Source organism: Poecile atricapillus, unplaced genomic scaffold (genome assembly GCF_030490865.1).
Source record: "Poecile atricapillus isolate bPoeAtr1 unplaced genomic scaffold, bPoeAtr1.hap1 scaffold_305, whole genome shotgun sequence".
In the NCBI taxonomy this organism is placed as follows: domain Eukaryota; kingdom Metazoa; phylum Chordata; class Aves; order Passeriformes; family Paridae; genus Poecile; species Poecile atricapillus.
In genome coordinates this window covers 12,978-38,629 of record NW_026709105.1, presented here as the reverse complement: position 1 = coordinate 38,629, position 25,652 = coordinate 12,978, and the positions used below count along the sequence as shown (strand labels likewise).

At 38.2% G+C, this 25,652-nt stretch overlaps 1 protein-coding gene across 1 annotated transcript; it reads left to right on the top strand.

Annotated features, from left to right (window-relative positions):
• Window positions 1–377: 377 nt before the first annotated feature.
• LOC131574414 (acidic amino acid decarboxylase GADL1-like) lies at window positions 378–25,002 on the top strand (the record flags this gene model as incomplete). Its single annotated transcript, XM_058828882.1, has 8 exons — window positions 378–453; window positions 569–623; window positions 4,011–4,127; window positions 10,151–10,215; window positions 10,486–10,567; window positions 17,494–17,693; window positions 21,823–21,874; window positions 24,913–25,002. Coding segments are annotated over exons 1-8 (729 nt in total), but the record flags the coding sequence as incomplete, so codon positions are not given.
• Window positions 25,003–25,652: the final 650 nt, after the last annotated feature.

Here is a 25,652-nt window from a genome sequence, read left to right as displayed (position 1 = left end):
TAAAACATTTTGAAACAATTCATAATTCTTCCCTGCTGACACTTCAAAGCTTCTACTTTTCATTCTAATGCAGAGCTAGCTGTAAGAAAAAATGTATGAAATAAAAGTTCTAATTTTTTTTTTCTTAAGCTTGCATTTTAAACATGGAGCACAATATTTTTTTGGTCTTATTTCCCCCCAGTTTTCTGTGTGTGTTAAGTACAAGATGGGCTTTGTGATATGTACTTTATCAGTTTGCTTTTTTTATGTTAGAATATGCTGTTGTCATGGCTGTTAGGTGCTGTTGTACTTGTCACTGTTCCCTATGTTAAGGAATTTGTTTCTTTTGTTTAATTGTGTGTGTACTTTTTTTTTGTGCCTCTCTCACTGACAGTGCCATTACTCCATGAAGAAGGCAGCCTCCTTCCTCGGTATTGGCACAGAGAATGTGTACTTTATCAAAGCAGATGAAAGGTAAGAAAGCAAAAGCCATCACTCTGATCTCTGAGCCTTTTTAAAATGCAGTAGTGCTGTACATAACTAACCTATTTGAATGTAACTGAAAAAGTTTTAAATCTGTGTCCCTTAGAGGTAAGATGATACCTGAGGAACTGGAGAAACAAGTCCAGCGGGCCAGGAAAGAGGTGAGAGGGGTAGAGAGAGCATGAAGGAGAGAGGAGTGTATGCAGACTGTGTGCTTGTGTCTGAGTGAAAGAAAGGAAAACTAAGAGTGACCAAAATCTTAAAAACAGGGTAGTTGATATAACAATGTCTTTCCTACAGGTGCAATCTGTTTGCCACAAACTTGTGGAACAAGCCAAGGCTTATGGGTTCTACACTTAGAAGGGAGGAAAATTCCACAGGGTGTTTACTGCTAATGAAAGTCCCAAGTACAGTGCTGCTCTGAAGTACTTAGCACATTTCTTATAGGATTTCTTTTGCCCTTGATCCTTTTTAAAATGGATGCAGTATGTTTTCCTAAAATGGTTTTCCAGTTAATTACAGCAGCTATTGCTCTATTGCCTCTGCACTGAGCAAGAACTGTAACATGTAGCTTAGTCTCTAAAACTATCTTACAAGCTTCAAATGCTAAATTCTGTCCTTTCTATTATTCTAGCAAGAGTGCAGAGGTGTGCTTCTTTTCCCTTAGGGACCTTGCCAAGTAGAAAGTCAAAGGCAAGAATTTGGAAAGGCACTGATGTGTGTATTTGGACAACACTAACATAATACATTCCCACAATCTGTAAGACAGCCCTTACCTATAGAAACGTAATTTATTTTAGAGAGCTTAAAGGACTGAATGTGACTTCTAAGAGAATCTTCTTTTGGCTTGGTTAGCTCACCCTACTTCTCACTTCCAGTTTGTGCATCAGAGTAGTAGAATTCAGAGCTAAGCCCTTAGTCCATGATGAGTGAATACAAAGCAACTAGTGCAATGTCCATGGCATGAATGATACCTTCCATGGGATCCTCTCTTGGGAAATCTGCCTTTGTAGATAGAAAAATCTACCTTTTGATAGAAAAGCCATGGCAGTCCTGTCTGGTCCTGCACTGGCATGGCCACAGCAGCTTTTAGTAAGTTCTGATTTGGATACGTTTTCTGCCAAACAACCATCTCTTATTTGAGTTTCATGCTGGACAGCATAGCTACTGATACATGGGGGCCCTAGTGACCCAGCAAACTTTCTTGCCTCTTTTTATACTTTGCATTTCCTGAGGAAGACAACCTGTACTTTATTCATTTGAGCAAGCTGTGGTGAAAAAAGGGCTGAAATAACACAAAGCGAGAGGAAGAGGCTTGCAGGAGAATCAACTATTTTGCTTTTGCCAAAACAGTGTTCTTGTTTGTTCTTTTAACAATATCTGTAATGGTCATTTGAAAGAAATCTTCTGGAATTTAAGATTTTTTTTTAAAAAGATCAACCCCAGTAAGGTACTCTGCAATTTAAAAACAAATGTTCTATATTAAAATGCTCTACTTACAGGAAAACATGATTTCACTTGCATTTTAAAGGAAGTTACAGGTGTATTGGAAAGTTTGGATTTCATCAGAGCTTCAGTGTGTCTGTCCTTGTTGAAGTGCTACCTTACAACTTTTACAGAAGGACACTTCAGTGAATTACAGTAAATATTATAATGATTCTAGACAACAGAGGATGTATTTGCTAGTGATTGAAGCACAAAATGATCACTGAATATGAATGGCAAGAGTCTTGTCTTTTTAGAGAATTTAGGCAGGAAGATTAGTTTAACTATATTGTCAGGAGTAATAAAAACTTAATTGCCTTCTTTATGGGAAAAGTATAATGGTAGTAATTATTGGCATTTGTAGAGATCTGAGACTTGTCCCTGTATTCAGTTGTGCTACAAATTGGTTGCTTAAGAACCTTTGAATCTGATGTAGCTGTGGGAGAAAATTGCTTGGAACACTGAGAGAAAATGGGTGCATTAGATACATCTTTGCCTCACTTGCATGTATTCTGTACTCAAGCTTCAGGCTGATTTGTAAATTTGATTAACTATGATGGTAGCTTGTACGCAGAAAAAATGACAAAGAAGTGAAGATTGGTAAGTCTTTGTGACTATATGGGGTTAATTTATATTCATTCCAGTTCAACTTTTCACTGCTTTAGCCATTTGTAAAGAAAACCTAAAACACAAATAAATCATAATTATGTACCAGTCTAACAGTCCTCTACACTGTAAAGAAGTATAAAACTGTCAGAGTGTAAACGTGAATCAAGCCTGTCTGTCTCTGTAGGTGCTTAAGGTAGCAACATTTTTTTTAAAAAAAACAAAAACAAAAAGAGATCAGATTTCAGCAAAGTGAAGATAAATGGAAGACTTGTGTGGAGTTTGATTTTTCAGCTGATGTCTGATTTCACTAAAGCTCAATTGAGTTACCTCTGCAGACACACTTACATCTTCTGGGAGATCACATTCCCTGAAAATGAACTTCAGTGATCCCAGCTTGTACAATTTAATAACAACTTTAGTGCCTCTTCAGTAAGAGCATTATCATTCTGTAGGCCAGATGCTGAACCATGCAGAGCACTTCTTTCAGCGTGCATTTACCAGCAAGTGAGGCTGCACAGTCATTGCTCCAGCTGACACCCTCAATTTCATGGAGTTGTTACAGATGCCACCAATTCTTCTCATTGTTGCAGTTTCTGCTCCTATGTAGACCCAACACAGAGATCTGCAAGGGTACATGAGCTGGTCTGCAATTAGCTGAAGGGAAGCAAAGATGGACTGCTGTCAGTGGTTGTCTGAGATCGCAACCTGACAAAAGCTTTCCTTATCCCACCTAACTGACCTCAACACCGTCTGAGATTTCCTCTCCTAACATTCAGTTACCATCTACAGCCCTTCTTTTTTCCTAGGCAGGAGTGGGAGCAAGGGAATAGCACAGACCTGTAGGTCAGGTGTGGGATCAAGCAGAGGTGACTCTGTCATGGTATGTACCAATGTGGCTGAAGGCAAATCACATTCCCTAGCTGAAGCTTCCTCTTCACCAGGCAGAGAACAGGGGTGTTGTAGAGACAGTGCAGGTGGAAAACACTAAGGGGATGAGCCCTTTCCTTGCATGAGCCAGCATGCTCAGTCTGCTGGCTGAGCTAATAGCTTTGTTTTATCGGTCAGAATGACAGCAAATATTGTAGTGAGATGTGAAAGACTGATAATTGAAAATCAGTGTATAAAGAGAGATGTCAGATATCTGGTATGTTTTGATTTTGAAAAAACTAGCAGCTGTCAAAACAGTCTGAAGCTTCAGAAGTCTGCCCTGGGATGGTGTTAACTAGAAATGGAAAATGCCTTTTTTTTTTAATTTTTTTTTTTTTTAAATGAAAAGAAATGAGAAAGATTCAGCACTATTAAATGCAGTACCTTCTGCTGTGAAACTAAAATGTAGATTGTAACATCTCTGTCCTACATTCCTAGATCTTTTTATACTTTAGATCTGCAAGTATACGTGGAAAAGATGAGCAGTACAAATGATAATTTCTTTTTTGTTTTGAATACTATTGCAGGGGTCAGCACCATTTCTTGTCTGTGCTACAGCAGGCACAACTGTGCTGGGAGCATTTGATCCTCTGGATAAAATTGCTGATATCTGTGAAAAGTATGGCCTCTGGCTTCATGTTGATGTGAGTTTTTATACTGTGTGGTTTTGTTTAGCACTGTTTTTTATAATTGCTATTTGACTGTTGATATTTCTTTTTAGAAGCTGGGCTCTAATACCATTTCTTTCTCCTTGCATAGGGACCAGGAATATGTTCTGATTTGACTGTTTTACATATGGTGCAAAACAGAAAATAATTTGGTTCTGACAAGCAGCCAAAGCCATTTTGTTATTGCCAGGTTATATTTCAAAATTATTTTATAATCAATTTCTTCTTGCTACCTCCTAAAAATTCTTCTAGAGTAAATATATACAAACATAAGTTTAATGTAAGAATTCTTCCCATATTTTGTTGGGGAATAGACACATTATAATTGTGGTGAGATGTTCATACAGGTTAAAATAAAGGTATGTTTCTGGCTCAACCAGTCATAAATTATTCTGTGTCATATTTAGAGATTTGAAATTTTTCTATATCCCCTTACATTTTCCTAAACGGTTCAGAATTTTTTCTTTTTTTAAAAAAAAATTGTAATTTTAGGTTTGGATATTAAAATTCATTCATGAATCTTTTTGGAATAATCACTGTGCCTTTTTATGGCTTGAAAGAGTTAGCTGTAAATGTATTTTTCTAAAGATAGGCCACTTCATATTTTCTACAATTATAATTGCAATACCACAAATCCAGAACAGATAGATTAAAAGTCATGGAGCAATAAGAGAATCTGGAGCAATATTTGTGGAGATTTCCAGACCTGCTCTAAATTTCTGAAATGTTTGTGTAACGTTGAGTATCTAAAGAAAGATCAAGTAAGCAGTGATGCATGTTTCAAATAAATGTCTCACAGACATTAATAAATAAAGTCACAGTATGTGTGAGTCAAAAGAGTTTTCTTTCAGTCTTGGAGACAAAAATACAGAATTTAGGCCTAATATTAAAATGTCTGCCAAGCCTCCTCATGGTTGTGTGCTGCTGAGAAGGACTCATGAGATTTTCAGCAGAAGTGCAGCACTCTCATTACACAACTCCCTTGTGTGTCTGCATATAGCTGGAGGAAAGAGAAATGTAGTTGGAATCTGTGTTGGACCTTAGGTGAGTCAAGTAGACGTGGCTGGAGCCATCTCCAGTGGCTGTAGGAGAACAGTGAGTAGTCTCCCTGTAGCTGAACTAGAGTGTGGTAGGATGAGCCTGGGTCCTGTTCTGAACCACAGCCAGTTGTTAGTGTTTTGAAAAGAACTAACCTTATTCTTCCAATTTTGCCTCATCTTAAACAAAGGTAAAAGTTTCCAGGAATACCTTTAAGTTATTTTCACTTTTGAAATGATGGTCGTTGTCAGATGTCAACTGTTTCTCAGAAGAAGGACAAGTGTCCATTAATAAATCGGGTTTACAGTCTGGAAGATCAATTGTTCTCTTAAGATGTGATTAATTTTATGAGCCTCTCAGTGGTTCTGAGAAGTTCTATCGGTATTTTATCCATTTTTCACACTATATGAAGGGTTGGGTGGATGGCTGTTTCTCTGTTTTTTCATTAAAAAGTTCTAGCTGCATTTATAAGAGAACAGGACATGGGGAAAGACTGGAAGCTTTCCACAGAAGTGACATCAGGCACACACATATATACAAGTGTGCTGTGGTAAAATGAGCAGACTGTGATTCTTAGTGCAACATTTTTTCTCTTACAGCACCACTAGAAATAGATTTACTGAATTACTAAAATTATATGTGAGCAGGTACAGTGAGATTGGGTCTCTGCCATTCAGAAAGACTATAAGAAACACAAAGAAGAGTTAGATTTTTGATTTATTTTTTTATTTTTTTTAAGCAAGCATACCTCCTATCACTATAGGATGGAATGTAATATTTTTGAAATCTTTGAGAATCTGCAGTCTGCTGAAAGGCCTGGCTTCCATTATGCAGTCTAACAAGTGTGCACTGCTGTTTAGACCTGCTGTAACTTTGAAGGAAAAAAGGTACAGTACAATTAAAACAAAGAGTAAAACCCAGGTAAAGTTTTGTCTAATTTAGGACTTTGCATGTATCATTGGTAGCCATCAGGACTATCTACTGTAAGTGCTCTCACAAGCTGTTACTAAGAATATCTTGTATGAATGTCACTGGTGATGTTTCCAGATTTACACTGATTTATCTCATTCCAGAATATTTTCTGATCCCAAAAATTGATGTGTTCCCCTTAGGGAGACTCTTTTCATTAAATATGAAATGATAAAGCTTGTGATTTTTAGGAAGGTCAAAAGCGAGAATGTCAACAGAAATTCGGTAAGCTTCAGGAAGATAAATTTCAATAAAGTCAGAAATAGTAGATAAGCTCTGACATGAAGGCAAGTTGGAGAGGAAAAGCAAGTTAAGGAAAATATTTTAAGAAGATAATACCAGTAGGTCCAAGCTGCCCTAGCAGTTAAACTGTTCAGTCAAGCCTAAGAGCAGAGGCTATACCAAGCTTATTTTGTTCACATTTCAGCGTTCCAGTTGCTTATTGGATTTTAACCTCCATCTCTGATCCCTTTCTTAATAACTTGTTTTGTATCATCAATATGCCCTCCAGGATTTGTCAATGTCATGCATTGTCTTCACGTAGCTTTAAATGCTGTGCGTGAGTATTCCTTCCCTTGTGGTCCTGGCTTTGACTACTTTTTGTTTTTTCTCCTGTTAGGTCAGTAGAGAAAATCAGGCTTGACCTATTAGCCCGTGTTTAGGTAATTAGCTTAATCAGGCAGTGCACACTGTGATTCCCATCATTCAGCTGTAAATGATTTGTTGCATATGAAACAGTGATTTTCTCGTACCTTGTTACCAATTACATTGTGTGGGACACAGGTTGATAACAGTTGTGTTTTGACTTACCCTGCATTGCTCTCAGCCGGATTTGTTTTAAACAAAATGTGTTATCCTAGTTTATCAATCTTTCCTCCTTCTCTACGCTTGTGGACGGAGGAGAAGCAGTCAACTTTACTGTGTCTTTGCAATATCTCACGAAAAAGCCAGAGAAATGTGCCAAGCTGTAGCTCTGGTAGTGAGTGAAAACCTGCCTGGAAAACCATTCCCACAGAACAGTTACCACTGGTTGGCTGAAAGAGGAAAAAAATTTTGAGCAGGATTCCTCAAAGGTCTACCTTAGGGTAGAAATTATCTGGTATTTTCATTAAATAGCTTGGATGAAAAAGAATATGCTGACAAATTTGAAGATGACATAAGACTTCTGAAAAAGGCAGTGGGAGGACAGGATTAGAAATCAAAGGGATTTTGACAATTTGGAGGAAAAAAGTGGAAAAACTAGGCTGCAGTTCAATAAAGATAGAATTTTAAGCTGCAGTAATCAAGTACACACAGGCTGGGGATTGTTGGCCCAGATCTTTTTTCTAGTTCACAAATCAGTGATATTTTCAAATAGAGTTAAATACCTTTCAGAATTGAATAAAGGAAGTAAATAAAATGATTCTTTCTTTCTGCTTCACACGCCATCTGCTTTATCTAAATTTTGTCCAAATGAAAAGATGCAGTTCAATAAGGTCCTACAGGAGAAAGATTAGAAAATGGGAAAGCAATGTAGATAAACAGAATCATATCTAGAAATTATGGCCAATGAAGAAAGATGGAAAACACTGATGTTATTTAAATTAGAAAAGACAAATAAACAGTACATAATAGTCTACAGAAGCTTTAAAGGTGCTGCTGAAAGGAAAGGACTAATCGGTTACCCTGACCACTGGAGGTATGACAAATGGTAACATTGTTTAGGACTGACATATTAAATTAAAATGGTGTTATTCCTGTTACACACAAATTAAGTGGTTAAGTTGTGCAGCCTCCATCAGCCTCCATCAGCCTTTAAAAACAAAGCCAGTGATTCTCAGTCTCCTTAAATGCCTTCTCATTCATTGTGCTTTGGTTTTTTGTTTTGGTTATTTTTGTGATTGTTTGGTTGTTTGTTGTTTTCTTTTTCTTTTCTTCTCCTGGATCCTTAAGCACTTGCTCTTTGAATTGGGCAAAGAAACACGGGTAACAAATTCATCTTGTATTACTGTGGCTCAGGCAGAGTAATATGATTTATCTCATCCAGATCTCCAGTAGTTCTTTAAAAAAAGGCAGAAAGTAGGGCAAATAATTCTGTGGAGGCAGCAATTGCTGGTCTCTCTCTGCATTTTATTTTTCACTTCAATGCTAATTAAAGGTGTAATTGATTCATTGATTAATAACCTCTAGAAAAGATGTGGTTGAGAGAAATGAGAGGAGTATGGCTAATCTTGCCTTTGGGGGTGACACACTACTGAGATGACCTCTCAAATGCCTTTCAAGTCCTGGTATCCACAAACAGCATGAGAATGTCAACTTTTTCAAACACAGAAACTTTGGATGCAAATTTTGTAAAAATTTATTCTATTTCAATGGGTTGTTTAGAAATTCTGAAAACCAGGAAATAACTTAGTGACTGTTTTGACTTCATTGAATCATAGAATGAAAGGAGTAAATTTTGTCTATGAATAGGAAGTTCAGCTTGATTGTCATCCCCTAACACAGCAAATTTGGACTTGCTGGAGGAAAATAGTTGCAAGTCATGGTTCTACAGGATTACCATAATGCTTGAGACAAAAAAATTTCCTGCCTTAGGTCTCACCTGTGGTTTGTGCAGCAGCCCTTGTCTCAGCAAGGATGTTGTGAGCATGACAATGTAAAATATGATGTGATCTAGTAATGTGTGGCATTAATGAGAATGACTTTTTAAGGCAAGTTAATAACTTTCATCTCCCTTGTGAGCCTTTGCCAGTCTCCCAGAGATAGCAGATCTCATTCCTACTGAATGGCCTGTGAAGCAAATTCTGATGTTAAGTTCATAAATCAGATGTCACATATTTTTATTTCAAGGAAAGAAAAAAAGGACAAAGACAAAACAAGCATATATTTTCTATGCTTAGGTCAGGAATCTTTACATCAGTGATTTTCTTTTTCTTTACAATTTTTTTTTAAAAAAATAAACGGAGTCCAAATGTTTTGTGGACTGATGTCTTTTGTGTGTCTCTGAAGAGCTTTGCTTGCTTCACAGGCAGTTGGCTTAAGTGCATTCTGCCTGCATGAATATTGAAACTCATTTTATATATTTATTTATTTAACAGTGACTTCTCAAATGCACTGTGTGACATGTCTAGTGTTTGCATGATCTCCTCAGCTTTCCACTGGATAAATATTGTTGTTTGGGAGCTGAAGGTTCAAAGCACCTGATGATCCTTGCAGAATTCATGAGAAAGAATCACACTCCCTGATTCAAGCTGTCCGGGAATTAAACTTGAATAATAAAAAACTTGTTGTATGGCTTCCTTCTCCAGTCCCTGGAGAGACACATCTGCCAAAGGTGTCACCCAAAGATGGGTGTCTAGAGTAGATGGAACTAAATAAGGGGTTTCAGTGGAGAGCTCCTCACTACAGAGAAGGTCTAAGGGACTCTTTGAGCACACACTGAGTTCTTAGGTGAGCTGAGGGAGTCTTAAGTCATTTCAAGGTCAGCTGGGTTGCTGGTGACAGAAATGCTGCTATTGCTGACTGACAGACTTTGCTCTTCATATCTGTGCAAAACCTGAGCCTGACCTTTGCAATTGCCAGAGATTATCACTATCCACCCTTTCCCCGGTGAAATTCTCAGGAAGGAATTGGCTAGCAGGAGGAAGATGGGCAAAGTGAGGCCTTCTGCTGCCACTGATAGTTTAAGGCTGGGGGAAAAGGAAGCAACACTGTTTGGTATCAGGAATGAGTCTGGGTGTGCAAGGACATTTCAGTTCATTGCCCTTGCTTACACAGAAGGGCCACTCTGGTTTGTGGCTCATGTAGTGGAACAGACCACAGCCTCCTCTACTTCAGTCATAGCCCCAGGCTTTATTTCAGGAGGTGAAACTCAGGGCAGAATTTAGCCTGCTGACCATGCATTAAACTAAGTTTTAAATGAGATAAGACATCTTTAGAAATTACTAGTTGAATTATTATCAAAATAACTTTGTACAAACAATATTTTGTTGGCTCTATAAATGTTCCAACAGGCTTCTTGGGGTGGATCAGCTTTGATATCAAGGAAGCATTGCAGACTTCTTCATGGTATCCACAGGTAAGTCAATTTAGTCCGTGGGCTCACTTACTAGGGATTGAGGTGGAAGTTATGTGGCCTGTTGGCTTCCATCAGTGATGCATTTTTAAAAATAGTTGGAGAGATTTCTGAACCTGTGGTGGGGGTGGTGTATGGGAAATCTGATTTGTCTGCCTGGAATGTGTTTGGTCTTTTTTGATTCTTAAGTACCCCCCCCCCCCCCCACCCCCCCGCCCCCCACACCTCCCCATGAAGTATGCAATTCTCACCTCCCTTTCTCCATTTTTGCAGGGCTGATTCTGTTGCCTGGAATCCACATAAAATGTTGTTGGCAGGAATCCAGTGCTGTGCTCTTCTGGTGAAAGACAACTCTGTAAGCCCTCCTGAGCTTTTTTAATTTCAATTTCCTCTTTTTTTTTTTTTTTTTTTTTTCTTTTTTTTTTTTTCCTTGTGGTATTCTAATAGGCTGTCATTCCTGTAATACAAAAGTGGAAATAATTGGAATACAGCTGAAAGTCAGTTTAACTATACTGAATTACAAAGGTTGAATTATATTATTTTGGATTTCACCACTTAATCAATTAATAAAGGGTGAATAAAAGAGCAGGGTGAGAACGATCCAAGTCACTGCACTCACGAGTGGTCAAATTTTGCAGCTGGTGCCCTTGCTAGTTAACTTCTGGACATGATTTGCATTCAGAATGGAGTATTTTGTCACCTGGGCCTGGCACACTTAAACACAGAGCTCATCAAAGCCCTCGGAATAGCTGTCAGCCATGGGGACTGCAGCAGTGCTGCATCTGTTTAAAGCAGGCAGAGCCCATCTCCACGTCCCCTTGAACAGGAGGGAGCAGCAGAGTTGGAGAGGGATGGCAGTCAGAGCACGTGCAGGTAAAGGTGCAGAGCCTTCTCTCCACACTCTACCAGTTCTTCCTCATCAGCAGGGTGATTTAGACTTCCCAAAAACAATGATTAATTTAAAGGTCTAGCAAGAAAACAACAGAGCTCTGATCTCAAGATGACCCTGCAAAGTAGCAAAAAATCTCTGCTTGTATGTTTGTGGCACAAACCTTAAACCTTTTCTTTTACCTTAAAAACAAAAAACAAAACAACCCAAAACAGTAAGAGGTTCATTACTTCAAGCTTCATTTAAAAATCAGACCTGCTAGAACTTATGCCAACTGCCCACCATTATGGATGGGTTTTTACCTTCTACTCCATAGGTTATAAATGACTGAATATCATGAAGATATCGAGCCCCTAAGGTTTGCATCACTATTTTGTGGCCGTGGTTTGTAAATTGCTTTTATAAATCTCTGTCAAAACAAGAGATATTTTCTATTCAGCTGCTGGGGTTACCTATCCATGTAATTTGTTACTAACTTCTGTTAGTAAGAACTGATGAGGACCAAAGAGCATAGTTGCTAATCAGCACTCTCTTGGAGCTGATTGCTCTAGGTCATGGGTGAAACATGGCAGGACGGCACGGAGCAGTGTGCCACCGCATTTCCTTAGATTAGAGCCTCTGGGATGGAAGAGGATTAGATTTCAGGGTTACCATCCATCACTTTATCTTTATTCTGAGCTGAAAAACAAATAGAATAAAGCTATTGACTAAGATTAATATGGTGTCTTAATTGCAGGCTTGGGAAGATTTCAGTGCTGTATTTTTAACTAATTAGGCTCAGAACATAGATATCGCCCCAGGTAATGATTAGGCTACTCGGATTGAATAGTGGAAATTTCTCAAGGAAGAAAAAGGAAAGAAATGTAGAGGATTGAAATGTTCTAGCTGCCCTAGCCTTTTGAGTCACTTTATGAGCACTGTTCCAACTTGAGGGCTCTGGCAGCCTTTTTGTGGTTCCCCTCTGTGCAGTGCAAGGTCTGGTAGAACAACCCTATTCCACTTTTAAACCACAGCTAGGCAATATTGAGTTAGAAATACTTTTAAAGCTGAATCTTAGGCCTTTGAGGGGTAAAAATAATACAGAAGTATTATGGATCACAGCATCAGATCCTGTTGTACAGTGAGACATGTTCTGGAATGCAGAAGATTTGTCTGCATTGGGAAGAAAGGTCGTTTTACTCTGTGTCTAATTCTTGGAAAATCAGCTCTTACTCATTCTGTGTATGTGCCAGTGAAGTCTTTATATGCAAACAGACACACATGCAGATTTGAGTACTTTCTTATTAACTAGCTGGGATATAAATCCTTAAGAAAAAAAAGATCAAATGCATATTTAAGACACTTTGACAGAAAAGTGTTGCTTCACTTTGATCCTCTCCATACCAGAACAGGCAGCAGATTCCAGTTTCCCATTAAAAATGGTATTTTTGCACCAGTTAGAGAAGGGAACAGTACATATATCAGTTTCTCACTTGGGAGCTTGTTCCACTACTCCTAAAGCACATAAATACCTGTGGCTAAAAGGAAGCACACGTTTATATGTGAACACAATTCCTTCACACTGTGGTTAGGACGCATCAGTGGGAGCTGGATGCTGAGATGTGAGCTGGGAGAGTCTGGCACATATTGCTTTGCTACTGAATGTTCAAGGAACCTTAGTTATATTCTGAAGTTCTGAATTCTGCAAGAAGTCAAGCAGCAAAATGTTAATCATGAATATTAAGTCCCATTTATGAATTACCCTATCATCTCTCTTTGAAAGATTGATAAAGGAAGTTTTGTTAGCCTGTCTTTCCATGTACTATAAGACCCATTTGGAAATTATGGAATATTTCAGAATTAATCTTAGTTGATTATAAGAGAGCAAATTAATCCCCCTCAGTTTTTCTGTTTCTCTTTCATACTTTCTGTATGAAAGATAATTTTTAGAAGATGTCATCACACTTCAATTGTACTGGTAACACTGTAATTTCCCAATAACAAAAGTAATAGTGGCTTTTTTTTTTTTTTTTGGTTTGGGTTTTTCTTTTGCCATTTTGCTTCAATGGGGCTTAGCAGTGTTAATATATTTAAGATACTGCAACTGGCTTGTTAGAATGAAACATTGTACAGATTTTTTAAAAAAGCCTAAAAAAAGATTAACTGCTGTGAAATGCTGATAAAAGAGTATTTTCCAGCTTTAGTGAAACAAAATTGGAATATTTCCAAGGAAGGTAGAGATAGAAAAGACACATGTGTGTTTGACTTGATTAGAAGAGAGAAGCAATTTCACCAAAGGGAAAGAAAGATTGGTTAATCCCTTTTAAAAGCTCAGATCAATGACTGTAGTTCTTCAGTGCTTAAGGCACTCAAGAAGAGCACAGCTATTCCTTTTTCACTGCCATGCCCTGAGTAACTTTCATCACTTCTCCAACAAGATAGTCTTACTCAGAAAACACTGGTACTGCTGAGTCATGAATTGCAGTGACTGTTTAAACACAAAGCTAGATGGATCAATAACCTCAAAACATTTGTGAAGTCAGTTTTTGTCATATATGTTCTTAAAATTCTAGGAATTGCTGTTGGGTTGTACATACTCCCTTAAAACCCACAGAGCTACTCCAATTTGTCCTTGCTGTCATCCATATCTGTGTGAATATTATCTACATGTAAACAGAGAACTACTGTTTATTACCAGTGCCAAAGTTCTGTGACTCGTGAGAGTGAAGCCCTAGTTCAGGTAATAAAGAATCAGTTCTAGGTAATAAGCAGAATTTTTACTTATTAGTTAAGAATTAAGGCTCAATGTAGCTAATGAAATCTCATTTTAGTACAGATTAAGGTGATGATGGTAACCATCCACAAGTAATCTCTTCCTCATAATTAGCAATATCATAGAGATATCTACCTCCCTGATTCCCCTCCAGGACAGCTGAAGGAAATGTTCTATTCTCATTGCTTTTGTTTGGGTTTAATACAACTGAGAGCTCTTTCTCACCCCTTGAAACAAATTGCTATAGTATCCTTTTACAGTGCACTGCTTTTGACAATTTTCAAGTATGCTATTCAAAAGATTGTCCTTATTGCCTCAGAAAAGGCAAATCAGAGAGAGGCTTGTCTTAGGGAAAAAGATATTTTATTAATGAAATTGAAATTCACTTTTAACTAGCAATGGAAATGGAAGGAGATCAGAAGACTTGCTGTAGGTAAGTCTGTTCAATGAGAAAAATGTTGAATTATGAAACTGGAGCTCTTTCTTTCAGTATCAATATTTTTTCATCAATTTGCCATTAATTAGAGCACAAAAAAACTATACATAGACTTCATCAAAATCAAAAGCTCTTTGAAACTTCATAGTGGATTGAGGCCTCTATGAAAACAGTATTTCAATTTCCTAAACTTTAACAGACTGACTATAAGGCTGAGAAATTGTATTAAAAAGGGTAGAAAGATAAAAGATGAAGAAAGAAACTCAAAGTTGTCCAATGGGGTAGTTCTGTGAAACTTTTACAATTCTGAGCAGATGTAGCAATTACTGTGTGGAAAACTTTTGGGATCTTCTTGGGACTGAGAACACTGAGTCAGAAAGCATATTTAAAGCATATTTCTTTCCTTTTTTTTTTTTTTTTCTTCTACTTTTTCATTGTTTGACTAGAAAAATTGAGATGACTTTTTTGTCTTCCATTCATTTTCTTTCCCCTTCTCTTTCTCCCCCACCTTTCTTCTGGGATATTTCTCTCTTCCTCACAAAGGATGATTTTTGTTTCTTTTCCCCTCTGCTCTAGTGACATGTAGGAGGATGTAAATGTACTTGCCTCTGGAGATTGATAGTATCAGTGTCTTCAGCAGGATTTCTTGCATTCTTAGTAAGATAAGCAGGTGGAAAAGGATCATCAAGCCAACACGTATTGTCAGTTTCAGATGCACCAAGACATGAGGACAGTACCTGCCTTTTCTTGTTTTTTTTCTTTTTTTTTAAATGAACCACCTCACCAACAATACAAGCTGCCTCAAGGCCATCAAAATATTTGTTGCATCTTAATTCTGGAGCATTTTTTTAAACTATGTAACTCTGCAACTGTCCTGTGATCTTAAGTGAACTTCTCAGTCTTTTGTAATATTGCCAACTACATTTAGGTTTCTTGTGACAAACAAAGGTTACTTTTTATAGGATGACCAGCATGAGGGGCATTAATATCCTGTGACATCCTCTGTTGTGCAGCTGCATTGCACTCTGATGAGGCAGAGGATAGTACCACACTGATAACCCTGCTGTACCCTCACTGCAGATACATCATTCAACATTTTAAGTCAGCAGAGACAAAGCAATTAGATTAAATTTGAGAATGTTACTGCCTATTTGCTTGTTTTGTGGTTTTTTTTTTCTTTTTTTAAAACACCATGTCTAGTAAACCTGTTATTCTCCTGAAACTAAAGGTATGAAGGTCTAAATGAATAGAGCACAATCTCTTGAGAGAATGACTCCTGTTTCGTGTTGTGCAGCTGCTAGCCAGGGAAAAAAAAAGCTGTAAAAAACCTCAAAAGTATGGATACCTCAGTGCTTGACTATTCTGTCATTTCTAATGTCATCTTCTTGCCTTTATTTATTTGAGATAATTGGAAAGTGGGTGTTAGAATTTTACATGCTGCGAAACACTGCATCCATCATTGGCTTTCCAGCTGTGGCTACCCTGTGCCACACTGCACTCTTATCACTCTTATTACTCTGCAAAGGGAGAGCAGATACCAGCCCTTTTTCCCTCCAAGCTGTCATAAAAACTGTCTTTTCACAATGCTTCTATGACTAAAGAGTTCAGACCAAATTTGCTGTAATTTTTGTACTTTTATCAAACAAATATTACAATGGGATTGTCAAACCCTTATAGAAGTCAAGGAGAAACCTTGATGGTGTTCTCCTTTTGCTCTACAAACTGGTGTGTAGGTGGGTTTTTTTGTTTGCTTTGCTTTTTTGGAGGGAAATGAAAAGTCTAAGAGAGAGGCAGAGTTATTCTATGTATGCCAGTTCAGTTTTTTTTAAATTTTTTTTTGCCTTGACCTTTTTACTTCATTTTATTGCCATTCCTAAAGTCATAAGTAGGATATTGGAATGTGGATTAGGAATTGTACCTCTGTTGTGGGAATATGACACTTTGATTAAGAATGATATCAGACACTGCCATTTCAAAATCAAACTTGCAGCAGATGCAGAGAAAAGGGTGAAATGAGAAATGATTTTTTTTGTTGGTTCAAATTGAAGAGTGATATTGAATTGGAAAATGAGTTGTGCTCTTCTTAGCACTGACAGATCCATGTTTCCTGTCTCCTGGGTCCCTCGTAGGGCCACCCTCATCTCTGCTGTCGTAACCTGCCTTCTGCCAGCCCTTCTTTTTACAATTCACAATTTTACAGAATATATTTTGGTATTTTATTCTTCAGCCAATGGTCAGTCCTATGTCTCTTCCTCTGCACCTTTAAACCTGTAACAGCCTCTGTGCTTTCTGTTTCCCAGCTGTGTTCTCTTCTGGAACTTGCCACATCACTCATTAATCTTTGTCTGTTTTGTGCTGCTCATCTCGCCCAGGTTGCCCCTAAGAAGTTGGGGGCTGGAGATTGCTGAATAAAAATAATTTTATTTAGAAATAATGATTAGCATATGTGAAAGTATCTTCTCTTAAGTTAATTTTCAAATGTTACATTTGTCTGAAGTGTGAAAGAGAAAAAAATTGGTCTGTACTAATCTTCTTGTGGTTTTTCTGCTCAGTCAGCCTATGCCAAATCCACAGTGTCTAATTGGTGGTAATGGCTAAACATTTATTTATTTGGGCTAAAGTCTTCCCTACCTGCAACTAACCAAAGCAGGAATGGATTGAGCCATTTGTGAAAATGTAGGAAGTTCCTCAGGGGTTGTTCTTGATAATGGTGCTTACAATGCCAAGACTGTGGGTTCAGCTCCTGTGTGAGCCATTCTCTTGGATTGGACACAATGATCCTTGTGGGTCCTTTTCAACTTAAAATATTTTGTGACTCTGTGATCTAAAGACTGAAGCAGTGGACATAGGTGTCTCCTTTTTCTCTCTCTTTCACATCCATATGTATTTTACAGCAACTGTTTCTGAGATACCCACTCCCATGATTTCTTGAGATCTGAGTCAAAATTCCTCTTCAGCCTGACACTCTTCCATGACATTATGAAGAAAATAATCATAAAAATATATTTGCTGGTTGTTGGTGTGAATTCACTGACTTTAGGCCCATCCAGAGTTCTTAAACCACACTGTAAGCTTTGGATAGCATCCTGCATATCCAGTTCTGTTTTAATAAGCATTTGATACAGACAGGGAAAGAAAGGCTTTGGCTTGTGAGGTTTGGAAACGTTTATACCCAATCAAAGCCTCTGTGGTGTTTCCTCACAGGGCCTCCTGAAGAAGTGTTACTCTGCCGAGGCTGCGTACCTGTTCCAGCAGGACAAGTTCTACGATGTCAGCTACGACACTGGTGACAAGTCCATCCAGTGCAGCAGGCGTCCGGACGCGTTCAAATTCTGGCTGATGTGGAAAGCTTTGGGAACCACAGGCCTGGAGGAGAGAGTAAACAGGGCACTGGCTTTGGCAAGGTACCGCCTCACCGTTTTGAGTATGTGTAGTCTGTTTGATGGGCTGAAATGTTGGCACTGCTGATAGTCCATATCCTGGAACAGTCCCCGTTGTTACATTCTGCCTCTATGCTTTTGTTTGTGTATAATAGGTGGAACTAATAAAAAAATAATAATTAGTGTTATTATGTTTGCTACAATATTTAATAGTAATTATGGAAGTCAAAGTCTGTATTGAGGAACATTTATGTTATCTGGACTAGACATAGGACAGAGTTACCCAAACACTTTCTTTTAGATCAACTGGGTGTTCTGGTGTCGATGTAAAAGAAGCGCCAGAATCCAAGCTGTGTCTGGCAAGAACCAAATTTTCCTGTTTAAGTCATTCCTTGTGAAAGAGGAATGCGGTAATATTAGGATCCAGTAGAGGTGTACAAAAGCAATATTTTTCCGACCTACTGAGTGTTTTTTCTCAAATTTGCTGAAGTTCTTAACACTTACAGCACGTTCTGTTAGGGACTGAGTTAGGGACTGAAACAACTTTTTCTTGTGATCTTCCCCACACTTGTCCTCTTCAATTTCACCAAGTTTTTGATCTTGCAGAACCGAGTTTTGCAAGTGAATTCAGCAAAGTTCTTGGTAGAAGGTGTTCATAAAGTGATGGTGATGTGTTGGTTTCTGGAGAGAGACTTCCATACACAGGTGATTTTCTCTTCTAAGAAATTATTTTGGAATAACGGCCCATTAAAAGAAGTTCATTTTAAATAAAATGTTTGTTCAGAATTTATACAAGACAAAACATAATGAAAACTACACAAAACTAGCTATACACTGCCTTAAGTCAAATAATTGGTATTGACATTTTATTTTTTATATGAAATAACAAGTAGGGAAGAATCGAATGTTTACTTCAATCAAAATTAAAGGAATAGTCTGACTCTAATGAAGTTACTTAAAGAGAAAATAAAAATGCCTCTTACCTAAACCCAGAGTAGATTTGAAAGGAATAAAAAGAAAGAACCCAAACCAGAAAAGCTAAAAAAAGCTGTGTCTTTTTCTTTACTTAATTTCTTTAAAGCCACTCATTTTTTTGGCTGGTTATGTGTTTTTTAATATGTTTTGGTTAAATTGCACCTTGTTTTTGTTGTGAAGCATTGTGCTGTTCTTTGTCTGTTCAGAGTAAGTAATTCTTTCCACTATCAGTAGGAGAATTCAGCCTTACCAAGGTCACTGGCCAAGGTCATTTGACTGACTGTGTAGTGATTAATCACCTTTCTGGGATCGATATTTCTGCTTAACATTAGGATTCAGTTGGTAACACTTCTAAGGAGTGACTGGCTTGTCTCTTCTGGTTTTTGGTTTGTTTTTCCATTACAAAGAAATTTAATTTTTAGACATTATCTGGTGAAGTAGATTCTTCACAGTGGTGGCATTGTCATCTTGAGTTTGCATGGACATGGGCACTGTTCCAGGTTTACCAACTACTCAGCTGTGCAGCCTTTCTCCTCATTTGTTACATTAGATGTTACTTCAATTGCAAGGTAGTATTTCAGCGCTCCTGAACACAGACCCAGATTAATTCTGGAACTAGTCCACTGACTATAGAATTTAAGGCCAAGATTGCTTTATTTTTTTTTTTGCTTGTAGCCAAGTGGAGCTGAAAAGGTTTTAGGGTAGTTGCAGGCATGTACTTCTGATGCAGCAAACTTTGCCTGTTGGCTATTCCAGTAAAATCTTCAGCTGGAGATGAATCATGCTTTCAGGGAATTAACTATCCCAGGAACTTTGTGATGCTATCTATGTCAAAAGGCTTACTTTTTAAATATGTAGAGTAGAGCATCCAGCTGATCCCTTCAGAATTTTTTTGCATATTTTCTTCCCCCCAATTATTTTTGATGTAGGGATGTTGTTTTATAGAGTACACTAAAAAGAAAATAGAAGTAAACTACTTTTAGAATACAACTATAGTTACTATATAAACACCTCTGCATTTTATGCTTCATCTTCTTTGGAATTTTTCTGCCTGTTTCCTCTTCTGACACCCATTGTTAGCAGACATATGTCTACTTTCACGGCAGATCTTCACCCCTCATTTTCTGCAATGCTCAATCATAGCAAATGACACTTCTCTGTGTACTTTGGTCTTCACTAAGATTCAAGCCCTTCTAACATACTACAACTGTGACATGATAATAAAACTTCACTGTCAGCTGTGGAAAGATGCACAAAGTAAATTGCTCCACTGCTATCAAATGATACTGGCAAGATAAATCATGGGCAATGGATTTTCTAATGGCTGCCTTCTTAGGTTATTGGCAGTGTAGTTAAGAACATGATTAACAGTGCTGTGAACCTGACCGACATCAGGTAGCCCACGTCAGATTTTAGACCTAGGTGATATAAAATAAAGGCACTTGAGGTAAGAGGCAAAGGTATTAAGCAATGCAAAATTGCTCTAACAATTCAAGACCTTAAAAAAAATGAAAAAGGAAAGTGATTATGCATAAGTTTTGTTTTCATAGTTTATTGAAAGAAAAAAAATAAATAGAGGGCCATTGTCATATGAATAGCCTGTTGATGTTGCTGAATATTGGTTTTATGGCACAGACAAGTATCTTCTAATAAACAGGACAGAAGCAGCAAGCTTTGACATAAGATAATTACCCTACAGATAATCATGTCTCTCTTTCAACCTGAGCAGTAGTTTGGACTCTAACAGCCAGATAACAAACCAGGGCACGCGGGAGGATCTGAGCGGTCATGGCAGAAACGACCAGAACCGTGACTTGTTCCAGCAAGGGGAAACACCTCAGCAGTGCCAGCACAGCTCCTGAGCTGGGGGCTGTGGGCACTGGCCCTCCACCGCAGCGGTGGCTCTGCTGGGGTGTGTGCTGGGAGGTAACGAGTCGCAGGCACAGCGCTTATTAATGATAAACAGCAGCACAACTCCCCAGGCGCTGTCTGGAAAAATGTGTGCCATCTAGGGTGTTGTTTATTGCTTCTGCAGCACGGCTGCTGAGGAGAGGGCATTGCAGAGACAGCTGTGCTAGAGGTGTCCCTGCCGGGGGCAAGTTTCAGCTGTGTGGGTAGGACCAAGGGAGATTATTTTCCCAATATTTCTCTTTCTCACTGAAAATAATTACTAGTGTGATGACCAGTAGTGCAGCTTCAGACAGGAAAATGCCAAATAGTGAATGCAAAAGAAGAACAGTTTTGTGCACAATCAGTAGTTTAACTTTGTCAAGTTTGTTAATGTTAGACAGCAATATCTTCATGTAGAAGGCTAAAATTTTGTTGGACTGGAGAAGCAGGGTGAATTTGCAGTGAATTTGCTGAAATTTTTCTTTGTAAGGCTTTGAGGCGGGGGAGAAGAAGGAGAGAATTCCCATCTATGTCCTCTTTGCTTCAGAATTCCTGTGTGATATGTGCCATGGCAAACTTGCAGTCATGTTCTAAAAAAATCTGTAAATTGAAGCTGTTTGTATCCAGAATCTTCATCCAAACCCGTCTTTCCATTGAAGGCTTATGTGTTTTTCATGTGTGACAGGTGAGAAAGATAAGAAATTCCCATTTTAACACACTGTTAGCATAGGAAGTCCAGGGATTGTCGTACATAAGGAGTGGCCCACTGAATGGAAAGTTTCACTGTGGACAGTGTGGAATGTGGGCAGTACTGGGAAAAAAGCTGAGCTGGAAGTATGCTCAAATTTTTAAATTCTGGGCTAAGCTAAGAGATCCTGGTGATAGTAGAATGCAAGAGGTGTCAGAGTGACTGTGAAATAACACGACAGCCCAGCATTGGCATTTGAGAACAAGGACAGAGGTATTAATTTGCTCTGGGAAAGTTCACAACCTGATGCAAATAGGATCAATTTGTTACATGTGGCTCTGCTGAAAATCTGTGCCTGAGGACAGAATTTGGCTTCTCCTCAGTGCTCCTTGGCTGGCTGTAGCCTTCTTTTGTTTCTAGGAACTGATAGCTATTACATTTTCACAGCAGGTAGAAATGAGGTTTAACTCTGTTGTTTTCTTAGTGTGAAAAAAAAAAAAAAGGAAAAATAAATACATGTTTAAGACCCTTTTTTTTAGTGCTGTTGTCTGTGTGTATCGTTTTGTTCTGTGCTTTTAATCCCTGATTTTTTAATTACAGATATCTAGTGGAGGAAATAAAAAAAAGAGAGGGATTCCAGCTTATTTTGGAGGTAAGTGAAAAGAGAACTGAACTGTTGTTATTGTTAGAAAGTGTTAGAAAGTGTTGTTTGATTTTGTTCTTTTTAGTCAATTACCAATTTGTATTTAAAGTATCAAATCTAGTAAGTCTGTGTATTGGAGATCCACAGACATGATTGAACACACATAACATATGTGCTGTGTTCCCTACTATCATTCTACCTAATTTCCTGGCTTCTGGTCCTGTGTTGCCTCAGGGGGTGTAGATGGAGCACTTTTCTGTGAGAGTAAAGAGGCTGGCTGTAAAAAAAACAGTGCTTGCCAGACCTGCAGATAAGATTATGTGCTGGAGGGAAAAATAGTTTGATCCTAAAAATGGACTTGGCATTGTTAAAGTCCATATTTTTTCCCTAGTTCTATTTCAATTCCCATCTTCCTAAAAACTACCCAAAAGTTGTGTTTCACTTGTTTTACTGAAACTGTCAGCTTATTTCCTGTTTGGTGACCTTGCTTGGGGGGAGAGCGAATAAAGGGAATAGAGCTTAAGTACTGTATTTCCACCTGTCCTCAGCTCTTTGGTTAATAAGGCTGATATCTGAGGATGTTGCAAAGACCTGTCATTTTTATAAAAAACCTTTTGCATTGTTGGAAGTGTACTTGTATGAAAGACAGGCTGCTGTGTGGGATCAGGAGGAGGAGAGTATGTGGAGGAGGATGGGAAATGGAGTAAGTGCCACCATGCGCATTCCAGGTTAGGCTAGACAAAAGGGAAAATATGAAAAATATTTTATACTATTCATACAATGTAAACTTTTCTCTTTACCTTTGAAAACTGCTGTTCAGTTGAAGAATTTTAGGCCAGCAGCACAGGATAGGGTTAGTAAAGTGGCAAGTCTGTTAAAAGCTGTCCATTTCTTGTTATTGTAAACCTTAGCAGAGAGCCCAGGTCTGCTGTAGATGTGGAAACTCTTGGTAAGAGAAGAGGCTGCTGTGTAGTTCCTGAAGGAATGGGACACGTAAATTTAAAGTGGGTTTGAAGGGAGTGTTGTAGTACGGACTATGAGAAAGAAGTTGAGCTTCTTGAGTTCTACAAGTTTTTCTATGAGTTGAGAAGTTGAAAGGGTTAAGAAAATTTTCAGGGGATAAGCAATGAGAATTCAAAGAGAAGATGTTATAAGGCAGCAAGGCCCAGCTGTTCAAGGCCTCTCTGAAAGGAAGATGGGCTTCAGACAAGAATCTTAGGAAGATGATCCTCTGATACATGCAGTGAGGAAAAACCTATAATGAGAATTGCTCAACGGCCTGGAAATGCCACTTGTGCTTGAGTCATCTTGAACTCTTCTGTGCTATAATTGCTTACCTGCTTGGATAAGACCTGTGGCAAGACAACCAGAAGCAGAGTGTGAAGCATGGCTGGGAGTAGTTTTCTAGGATGAATGGTATTTTCAGAGAGTGATGATGTATTTGATGTGTGATAGGAAACTGAGATAATCAAGAAGGCAATACAGGCAATGGCAATATGGTAATGTATGCCATCTGTCTGCTCCTGACATCTGATTTTAAATAGTTTTGGAATAAACCCTGTAACACTGAGCTAGTGCTTGTTCTTATGGGGAAGGCACCGCCTTTTCAGGGTCTGTGTTTACATGTGTACTCAAAGCAAGCTCTTTAGGGAAAGAAATGGGACTTTAAGAACTGATCTTTATTCCATTCAGTGACAGCACGTGGCAGGTTTGCAGCTCAGTTCCTGCTGACAATGATATTCTTCTTGATGATTAAATTGTATTTAATGCATTCTTTGAAGTGAAGCGGAAAATTATATGAGCAGCTCTCAGTGGCCTTTCATGGAAGAACATGTCTCAGCTGATGAGTTCTCCTCATTCAGGAGACTGCCTGGGATTATAATAGCAGTCACATCCACAGTGGGGCAAAGAGATGATGTGACTCAGCTACCAAGCTCCTTTTTAGCTGTATTTTTTTTCTTTCAACTAGTAATGATGAGGATGGCATGTGGGAGAGGAGCGGGGTGTGTGAGTTCACAGTCCAAATTATCATAATCCATACTATAACCTAGATGGCATTTGAATGCTGTGCTGCAAATAGTGGAGGTCAAGATTGATGTAGTGATTTATGGGTTGTAGAAGGCGTTATCTATTCCTCATATTTTTGTTCTCTGTACAGGTAAACAAAAAAAAGTTCCAAATTAGCAGAAAATGTGTAGAGACCTTAGAATGGCCTGCTGGGAACATTTTATCTATCATATATAATACAGAAACCTCATAAGCACAAAATTCCTTATTTTATAATGCATGGTGAACAGCCACTTTTGCTGGGAGCCTTGCAGCTAACTCTGCTGAGTTTAAAGGCAAAATTTCCCTGGGGAGAAGCAGACATGTGGAGTCTCAGTCTTTGCTCAAAAGGCCTGCTTAGATATTAAACAAGATACATTCGGGATATGGTGCATAACCTGCAAGGGGTCTTGAGATTCTTATAAAATGTGGAAATTGAGAAATTCAGCATTAACTCCAGCACTGTATAGTGTGCTCTATGACATGAGAGGAGATTGGCATTGTTCAGTAGGAAAATGATGAGGTGTGCAAGTGTTAAATGGTCACAAAAATTGAATTTTTGTGTTTTGTAAAAAAGGCATCATTGAAAATTTCTGTTTTAAAACCCCAAAACACTAAAAAGAAAATGTATTCTTTAAAGTTGCTTCAAATATGAATTCTGTAAGTTACCTTTCTATGCCTCTCTTATATTTTTTCTAGTCAAAGTTTTTACTGAGTAAAACAGAGTTAAAGATAGATATAGGAAGAAGAAATTATAAAGGAGCCCCTGGCAGCAGGAAGTGGAATGGATGATATGAAAATTATTTCTAGTTTCAAAAAAAGGGAAACAAATGTGACTTGGAGAAGGAAGCTTTAAAGGAAAGGGTATAAATTCAATCCCACCCCACCTCCCCCCCCCAAAAAAAAAAAACCAAAACAAGCAGAACTCTTTGAAAAGCTGTAATATGTATCCCTGTGCTATCTATTGCATCTTATAAGCAGTTACTTGTTCTCTTGTTTAGCCAGAGTATGCAAACGTCTGCTTTTGGTACATTCCACCGAGCTTAAGAAAAATGGAGGATGGACCTGAATTTTGGCAAAAGCTGCACCAGGTGAGTGCCACGTGTTACCTGAGGCTTACTGATTTATCTGTGTGCCAGATAAGAATGTGAAATAGCCCTCGGCTTTGCTCATCATTATAACCAATTGGTAGACTGGGGATTTAGTCCTTAAATAGATGTTGGTACAATTTAAGTTTTTTCTTGGTTTAGACAAATCTAATTAATTTTTTTTTTTTTTACTATAAGAGATGTAAGGATTAACAAGTATTCAGCTTGCTGTCCAAGCTGCTAGCAGCTGGCAGAACTGAGAGAAGAGGAACTGTGCTGGCGCATCTATTGTCTAGACAGATTATTCATTACCTGTTTCATATACTTAGCGCTGGCCTTGGAACCTGGCTTGCATTATCTGTGATAATCTATGATAATGCCAGCAAGGAAATGCTTAAGAATATATTTCTGATGTTAAACATAAATGACAACAGGAATACAACGGGAAAAGACTGTGGGAAAAACTTCACAGATGAGTGTTCTGGTAACTCTTTGCCATTCATGAACATCTCGGAAGAAAAGCAGCAGTAAAATTTTGGATTTACTAGCAGAAAATCATTAATTAAGACTTAATTAAAAAGCTACTAGACATTGTGGTAGTCTGTTTTACTGAATAACTTATTCTGTGAGGAATTGAATTTAATTCATTGTTT